The sequence below is a fragment of the Platichthys flesus genome, chromosome 3 (assembly GCF_949316205.1).
Source record: "Platichthys flesus chromosome 3, fPlaFle2.1, whole genome shotgun sequence".
Classification (NCBI taxonomy): Eukaryota; Metazoa; Chordata; class Actinopteri; order Pleuronectiformes; family Pleuronectidae; genus Platichthys; species Platichthys flesus.
In genome coordinates this window covers 5,272,410-5,281,110 of record NC_084947.1, presented here as the reverse complement: position 1 = coordinate 5,281,110, position 8,701 = coordinate 5,272,410, and the positions used below count along the sequence as shown (strand labels likewise).

The window sequence follows — 8,701 nt, the reverse complement described above, 5'->3', positions numbered from 1 at the left end:
AGCTGTTTTTATGCATGATTATACACTGCATTGCAGGAAATGAAAAGCAAATCCTCATACCTTCCATCAGACCAGTTATCATTTGATACCTTATCATGTTATAATATACATGATCTAATTTTATAGAATACACATGTAATAAATCATGTGTATAGAGGTTTTAGAGATCAGCTGTATAGTTCCGCATTTCAGGATACAGAAGTTGGATTTCAAGGCTCTCCATTGGGCCTGCCTTGTGTTTACAAAAATGAAATGGCAAATTTCCACATTAGTGTTTATCGGTTTTATAAAAATGTGTAAAACAGTAACACAAAAATAAAGTGAACAACTGTTGAGATGGTTTACATTTTACTGTTTTTGGTGCAATTCAACTTTATCAGGATGTTTGCGTTTGCGTTGGGCACAAGAACACAACATAGGAAAGCTGAGTCCTTCATGTTCCATCCGTCAGAGAAATACCACAATCATAGTATATTTATCTCATGGTATGTACATTGTGTTTTATAGGATTGCAAATAGAGACTGATCCTCCTTGTTTAGGAGAGCACTGAATCTGACGTATTGGTACTACTGCGACAAAATATAGTTTAAACAAGTTGTTAAAATATCTCATCATATCTTATTTCAACGCGACCAGCATTTTAATATATATATACCAGCAATTATATTATTGTAGAGGAAAAATACGGGTAGGTCAAAATACGAGACGAGAGAGGAAAAACGCCCAGCTACAAAAAAGTAGTTTTACCAAATACCTGAAGTTTTATCTTTTGCCATACATGTTTCCTGAAAAGGGATAATACTGCTATCACGTCACTTCAACAGATTCCTTACAGGTCAACTCTTCATCTAACACGCAGCAGGTGCCTTTGTTAGAAGAGTGTCTTGCTCCCCCTGGTGTTTAATTGACAGAACCGTCCCGTTGTCGTCACATTTGAAAGAGCTTCAGTAAAGTTATAGATCAGGGTCCTGGACTTGGTGGAGGAATTTGGTCTGGAAACAAATTTCACTGAAGCCTCCATCTCTCTGTGTGTTTAAGACTGAAGTCACAGTTTAGCAGTTTAGCAAATAAAAATAGCTCAGTGACTGAATTTGGTTAAATAATGGTTTAAATCTTTAAGTATGTATCAGTGAATTGTTGACTGATTTGTACAAGAGTTATACCATTATATGTTTATACACAGCATACAATTATTAATTATATGGCACATCTTCAAAACACCACATCACCCCTGTCCTCCAGAACCTACACTGGCTCCGGCTCTTCATTGCATCCAATTCAAAATCTTCCTCCTCCCCCGAAAAAAAATATGGTTTAATTATTTTATGTCTTTCTTTCAAAATCTATGTAAATTGTCTTTCAGTTCCTTGAAATGCACCATACAAATTAAAGGTGTTATTATTATTATTAATAATAATAAATGTGATATAGACACTTTTGATGGGATTCTCGACAGAGTGGACACGGAACAATAGAGGCAGTTGTTTGGAGTATTATGGAGAGGGTACAAAAAAATTGAGGAAATGTTTTTTTTTTTTTCATTTCTTTCACTATATAATTGGACAAACAGATTTTTAGATGACTCCAAGAGAGAAGATCGCCTGTAGATGGCACTAATGTTACACCGTGGATGCAAGCTGTCAGACAACACCGAGAAAGAAGAAGAGGAGGAGGAGGAGGAGGAAGGGCATGATGGTTTGTCAACAGTATTGAGAAGAACGGGTTGGTAAATACACTAATTGTCGTGTTTACCTTTGTGACTATTGGTTTCATACAGTGTGTAGTAGTTATGCTCTCCGCTGCGTTAGCTCGCTAAAGTGTTTGAATAGGAAATGTCAACATGGCAGAGTGCGAGGATGAGATCTATCGTCAGCACAGACTGATGGATATCATCTGTGAACCTGAAATACAGCCGCACAGAGAAGGTCTGTAAAACATCGATTGGCTTAACTCATGTTAATCATATGGTCTTTTTACCCACTTCTGTGCATTGTCTCCTCCAGAGCTCCCACAGCGACATGTCTGTATCAAGGAAGAGTTTCCTGCTGACCTGCTGGAGAGGAACCCCAGTCCAGACCAAGAGGAGCCAGAACCTCCACAGATTAAGGAGGAACAGGAGGAGCACTGCATAGTTCTGGAAGTCGAGCAGCTCGTAGTGAAGCAGGAGGACGATGATGAATTTCCTGTTAATCCTACTATCGGGGAAAGTGACCACAATGAACCAGATCCAAGTGACCACCAGCTCCTCTCCCACAACCCAGCTCAAAGCCAAGATCTCAAAGGTGAATGTAGTTGACCTGCATACGGCACTAGATACCGGTCTAGAGATGGGTACCACAACTGAGTCTGGTTGTACTCCAGGTTTTTTCCAGTTATTGAGTTTTTTCTTGTTATTTTATGATTTGGTGCTTAAAATTGTACTCAATTGAATACCTTTTGAATTTAAGTTCATTAATTTTAACCCATGTATTTTTGTGAAGCCGTTTGTAACCTTGTCTCGATAAGCTCTTATCCACTGATACAGCGAGTTATAAAAAGAGTATACTAGAGATGAACTGATGCAGAACCAATCAATTTTCCATCAAATTGTATTTTTGTATTTTTTCTGCCCTTAAACCTCAACAAGAGTAAGGAAAAACTACAAAATAAACCCAATTATACATGAGAAAACCAAAACCGGCGCTAAAATCCAACCGGCAAGGGGGGTTATGTTTTCATCTGCATTTGATTCTTTGTTTGTTAGCAGGATTACACAAAAACGTCCAGACAGGTTACCATGAAATGAGTAGATCCAGATCATGGGGCAGAACTATTCTTTCTTTTTTTTCTTACACTTTGCCACCATGTCCGTTTTTTAACATTTTCCTTGATTGCTCAGGGAAAGAGAAAGTAACTTGGTAGAGTGGATACCTCCAACAAGACCCAACAATCACTTTATGGAAATATAAATCTTGACCTAGTGAATATAAATGTGCTTTCGTAGTGGGAGAGTTTATACTATGAGTGTCATTCTAGTGCTATCATCTTCAATTTTTAATTCGCAGAACTATTCGTAAGTAAGAGGATGCGATTGAATATCATCACAGAACGACGGATATAAGTGGGAAAACCCAAAATAAAGCTACACAGGAACCTTAATTAGATACTATTTGACCACACTTATATTCCTTATCCCTGTAAGTTTAAACATATGATCTTTTTACCACAACATTAGTTACTTACTACTGTCCATTGTCTCCTCTAGAGCTCCCAAAGCAACATGTCTGTAATGAGGTAGAGTTTCCTGCTGACCAGCAACTCTTGAACCTTGAGAGGAACCCCAGTGTGGACCAAGAGGAGCCAGAACCTCTACAGATTAAAGAGGAGGATGAGCTCTGCACCAGTCTGGAAGTAGAGCAGCTTGTACTGAAGCAGGAGGGTGATGACTTCTTGTTCAATACTTCTTTCAAGGAAAGTGACCAAGATCTGAAAGGTGAATGTACTTGACCTACATACGGTACAGTGATCTGCATATCCATTGAAACAGAGAGATATAACCTGAGAGTATGCTAGAGCTGAACCCTCATTGAAAAGTGGTGGAAGTATGTGGTAATGGTCGGGAAGGACCCCACTATGTTCTGGTGCGGATCTCGGATCATAGGGCAAATCTGGGATCTTTTGCGAGATAGGGCATTTTCAACTTGTTTTTGGTCTCTCTGAGAAGTTGAAGGGCACTCAGTGGAGTCCATGCCTCAGCCAAGGCCCAAAAGTCCCCTTTGGAAACCATATTTAAATTCACTCGATCTTGATTTTTGCATGGAAATGCACCAAATTGCACACACTCATAACTATCATTAATCTATCAGTTACCTACTTCTGTCTTTTGTCTCCCCTAGAGCTCCCAGTGCAACACTTTCTTAATGAGGAAGAGTTTCCTGCTGACCAGCAGATCTGGAACCTTGAGAGGAACCCCAGTCTGGACCAAGAGGAGTCAGGACATCACAAGTTTAAAGAGGAGGTGGAGGAGCACTGCATCGGTCTGGAAGTAGAGCAGCTTGTACTGGACCAGGAGGATGATAATGACTTCTTGTTGAATCCTACCTTCAGGGAAAGTGACCACAGTGAACCAGAACCAAGTGACCACCAGCTCCTCTCCCACAGCTCAGCTCAGAGCCAGGATCTCAAAGGAGGTCAGCATGGAAACTCAAAATCAGTTGGAAATGCAGAATCGGCATCAAAGGAGAAACATCATGTCATTACCATGTCAAAGATTATTTCAAATACCTGCAATGGTAAAAACATTTTCCAGTGTGACACTTGTGGAAAAGTCTATAAGTGGAAGTCACGATTAAATATACATCTGAGAGTTCACACAGGGGAGAAACCATATTTTTGCAAAGCATGTGGGAAGGGTTACACGTGTAACAATAGCTTAAGGGTTCACATGAGAATGCACACAGGTGAGAAGCCGTTTTCTTGCGAAACCTGTGGGAAAAGTTTCGCATTCAGCAATAGCTTGCTTGTCCACAAAAGAACACACACAGGTGAGAAACCTTTTTGTTGCACTACATGTGGAAAAAGCTTCATGTCAATGGGTGGTTTGCAGGTCCACATAAGACACCACACAGGTGAGAAGCCGTATCCTTGTACAACCTGCGGGAAAAGATTTGGTGACATATCAGTACTAAATAAGCACCTGCATATCCACACAGGGGAGAAAGCATATTCTTGTAAAGTATGTGGGAAAGATTATAGATTCGCCGGTGACTATAAAGTCCACATGAGAACTCATTCGGGTGAGAAGCCATACCTTTGCAACACCTGTGGGAAAAGATTTGCTCATGTGTCAAACTTAAAACAGCACATAAATATCCACTCTGATGAAAAGAGACATATCTGCGGAACATGTGGGGAAAGTTTCCTGTCTCGCAGTGACTTGCAGGACCACAGGAGAACACATCCGGTGGAGAAGCCATACCACTGCAACACATGTGGGAAAAGATTTGGTCGCTTCTCGACCTTAAAACGCCATACCAATATTCATACTGATGAAAAGCCACATATCTGCGGAACTTGTGGAAAATCTTTCAGACTTTGGCAAAAGTTGGCTGTCCACAATCGACACATCCACCCTGAAAAGTAGCTTATCCCTGTAACACCTGCTGGAGAATGTATTTTGATGGTTCCCAATTTAAAAGCTGCATGATATCACATATACATAAGTAGCCTTCTATCTGAAGAAGATATGAGTTATGGATTTGTTGCAGCGGCTAATGGCTAAAACATACAAGAATGTGGGAAAGGAAATTTCTCAAATGCAGGCAGATCCAGGAATATTTATTTTCACTGAATGATGAGAGATGTTGTCAATGTGGCAGTAAAGACTGTGGATCAAGATGTACAAATCTGACATATTTGTGGTACAGAGATTTATAAGAACACAGTATGTGGTGCAGAATATCAGATCTCTTTCTATTACAAAAGAAGAAAATATGTTGTTAATGTGTACACAGTCCTAAATGACTATCACTGTAAATGGTTATTCTTTGAACTACGTGTATTCAATACTTCAGCGCATTTGCAGTTCATTAAAGTTCCTTAAATCATAATGATGTAGTTTATGTTGTCACACGTTGAATCTGTGTTGGTCTGTAAATTAGCAAAAAACCCTGGATATCAACATGAAACTGGGTGAAAAGATGTGGTCAGGTGATCTTGATGAAAAACATGTTACACATTTAGAGGACTATCATTTATAAGTGTGTGCAACTCGGTGTTGATGGATGAATTGAAACATGATACATGGAAATACTGAAGAATACTTTGTTTTAGAATGAGATCAACAAAGGAGACAGGAAGTTAAATATCCCCTTCAAATTAATCAGACAGAGCTGAATATTAGAGAAATAATGCACTAGTTCAGTAAAGTACATGACTGTTTTTACTTCTCAAATAGATGCCGGAGATACAAGGAGAATTTAATGTTTTAGTCCTGAATCTGTTTTGAGCCACACTCCATCCAGAAGGTGGCAGTAATGCACCCGGAAGCTGTTTGCCAACCTTCAATATTAACCTACTGTCTAGAAAAACCACCACAGTTCTGTTCCATCATGAGGCAGACTTCAAAGTATCATACCAACAACCTCACCTACAGCCAGACTGACCTCCTCCACCGAGCATTCCACAGCCGGACACAGTTTGATGCCGTGTCAGCGTGTTAGTTTGTGGAGGCCGAAGCCTCCACCTGCAGGAGTCATGCTGCACAAACACACTGGCAGCTACCAACTAAACTGCTGCTACTGACACTATTACTCACACAGAAACAAAACACCTCTACTATAAGTAAAGAAGGAAAGAGCAAAGAAAAGGTCCAGACAGACAGACAGAAGGACAGACAGACAGACAGATAGATGGCATGTTGACTTTTTTCGCAGAAGTTAGCCTATAACAGGGAATTTAAAGGAAGTTAAAAACAAGAGGAGGCGAGCCGAGCTCAGTTGGAGCCTGGATGCAGATAGTTGGGAACCTTGTCTGCCAGAAAAGTAAACCTATGACTTTGTGTTGTTGTTGAATGTCTTTGTCATTACCTAGCATGTTGATTACTTGTTACACTGAAGCCATGTTCATGTTAATACCAAGTTCATTTGTATAAAGTAGACTAAGTAGAGTAAAGTAGACTAAGTAGACTAACTTCTCTCACAGCCGTGAGAGAAGTATTTATGCATAGTTGCAATCAGAAATACCCCCCCCTCCCCCCAAAGATTTTAAGGATTTATCCCTTAAAGTTTCTTCAAAGAGCAAGATTCTGCTTCAGATATTTTCTTAATGAGTTGAGTGAAACAGAAAATTAACACAGAAATTGAATGATGTAGTATTTGTGTGTAACAGTATATTTTGTTAATATAGCCATGTCAAAATTATTCAACCCTGATATAATATTGTTGTTTTTAAAGCTGTCTGACAGTTTTTATGGCCTAAAGTGGAGTTCAAACGTAATTAAGCCTTTGGAATCTCTATAATGAGCCGTCATCGGCTCAGATGTCATGCGTATATAAAGAGAGAGATCAACTTCATAGGAAATAGGAATCTAAGAACTAAAGACCTTAAAGCATGATGTTGCTCTTTCTCCTATGATGTTGGTTTCCACTTGTCAATGTTATACCATAGAAATGAGGAAGGAGTAAGATTTTCAATATATGCTGTATATACCTATGGTCAATCATTGGAGGATCGATTTACCAGAAGTTATATAGAGGAAAGTGAAAAGGAATTTGAGGAGACTGGATACAAAGAGGAAAAAATGGAGGCGATTATACAGCTTGAAGTAACATTGATTCCATTTCAATAATTGATTATTTCAATAAGATAATTCACCCACAATTTTGTTAATTTGGTTCAGCTTCAAAAGCACATGAGTAATAATTGTTTTGTTTCACAGGAAAGTAAATCAAAGCAGGCTACTGCAGGTGCTCTGCAAGAAGCCCCTCAGAGAGACACAGAAGCCAGAGCTGCACTGGAGATTAACTTGAAGCAAGAACAAGCTCAAATAACCCGTCTGCTAGAAAAGCATCAGCAAATGAAGTCACAAAGGAAGCAGTTAAAGAACTGCAAACTCCAGAGGGCTGATGAGGCTGGAGTCTCCCAGCAGCAGATGGACAGAGAAGAACTGATCCGTCTAACTCGGGAAAACCAACTACTACAATATGAAGTTCAGAGTGCTCTAAAGTTTGGTGAAGACACTGTCATCATCCTGAATCAGAAAAATAATCAAAATCACCAACTGGATTCTAAGATCGAGTCACTGAAAGGGGAATTGGAGGGTGCTCTACGTGAGAAGGACCTCGCTCATCAGGTTGTGATCTCCCAGCAACAGGAGGAAGTGGAGCTGCTGACTCTGAAAAATCACCAACTGGCTTCTGAGATCAAGACGCTACAAGATCAACATGAGGGTGCTTTACGTGAGAAGGACCTCGCTCATCAGGTTGCGATCTCCCAGCAACAGGAGGAAGTGGAGCAGCTTATTCTGGAAAATCACCAATTTTATTCTGAAAACAAGGAGCTAAAAGATGAACTTGAGGATGCTCTTAATCAGAAAGGCCTTGCTCATCAGGTTATCATCTCCCAGCAGCATAATGACAAAGATAAACGGGACCAGCTGCTTCTGGAAAACCACCAACTGGCTTCTGAGATCAAGATGCTACAAGAAGAATTGGAGGATTCTCTACGTGAGAAGGACCTTGCTCTTCGGGCTGCAATTTCCAATCAGCATGAGGACAGAGATAAACTGGACCAACTGACTCAGGAAAATCACCAACTGGCTTCTAAGAACAAGAAGCTACAATATGAAGTTCAGGATGCTCTAGAGCTTGCTGAAGAGGCCTCCATCTTCAAGCAGCTGAAGGAAAACACCTCTGACCATCTGAGTCCTGAAAATCTTCAACTGTCTTCTGAGACCAAGAGACTACAGGGTGACCTTGGGGATGCTCTAAGTGAGATAAACATTGCCCATCATGCTGTCATCTCCCAGCCCCATAAAGACACAGATAAACTGGACCAGCTGACTCTGGAAAACCACCAACTGGCTTCTGAGAAAAAGGAGCCACAAGGTGAACTTGAGGAGGCTCTAAATGAGAAAGATATTGCTCATCAGGCTGTCATCGCCAAGCAGCAAAAGGAAACAGATAAAGTGAGCCGCCTGAGTCGGACAATTCACAGATTGGC

At 40.3% G+C, this 8,701-nt stretch overlaps 1 protein-coding gene across 1 annotated transcript; it reads left to right on the top strand.

The window, feature by feature from the left end:
- Positions 1 to 1,675: 1,675 nt before the first annotated feature.
- Positions 1,676 to 5,574, top strand: LOC133938481 (zinc finger and SCAN domain-containing protein 2-like). The gene is made up of 4 exons (XM_062381491.1): positions 1,676 to 1,926; positions 2,005 to 2,283; positions 3,246 to 3,473; positions 3,877 to 5,574. The coding sequence occupies exons 1-4, from the start codon at positions 1,842 to 1,844 to the stop codon at positions 5,121 to 5,123; spliced, it is 1,839 nt and encodes a 612-aa protein (XP_062237475.1). The 5' UTR covers positions 1,676 to 1,841; the 3' UTR covers positions 5,124 to 5,574.
- The last annotated feature ends 3,127 nt before the right edge of the window (positions 5,575 to 8,701 follow it).

Bases quoted from the DNA above. Each gene is read 5' to 3' on its own strand.
- LOC133938481 (XM_062381491.1), top strand. From the start codon at position 1,842: ATGGCAGAGTGCGAGGATGAGATCTATCGTCAGCACAGACTGATGGAT. The intron at 2,284-3,245 runs GTGAATGTAGTT...TGTCTCCTCTAG, and splicing joins TCAAAGCCAAGATCTCAAAG to AGCTCCCAAAGCAACATGTC. The intron at 3,474-3,876 runs GTGAATGTACTT...TGTCTCCCCTAG, and splicing joins AAGTGACCAAGATCTGAAAG to AGCTCCCAGTGCAACACTTT.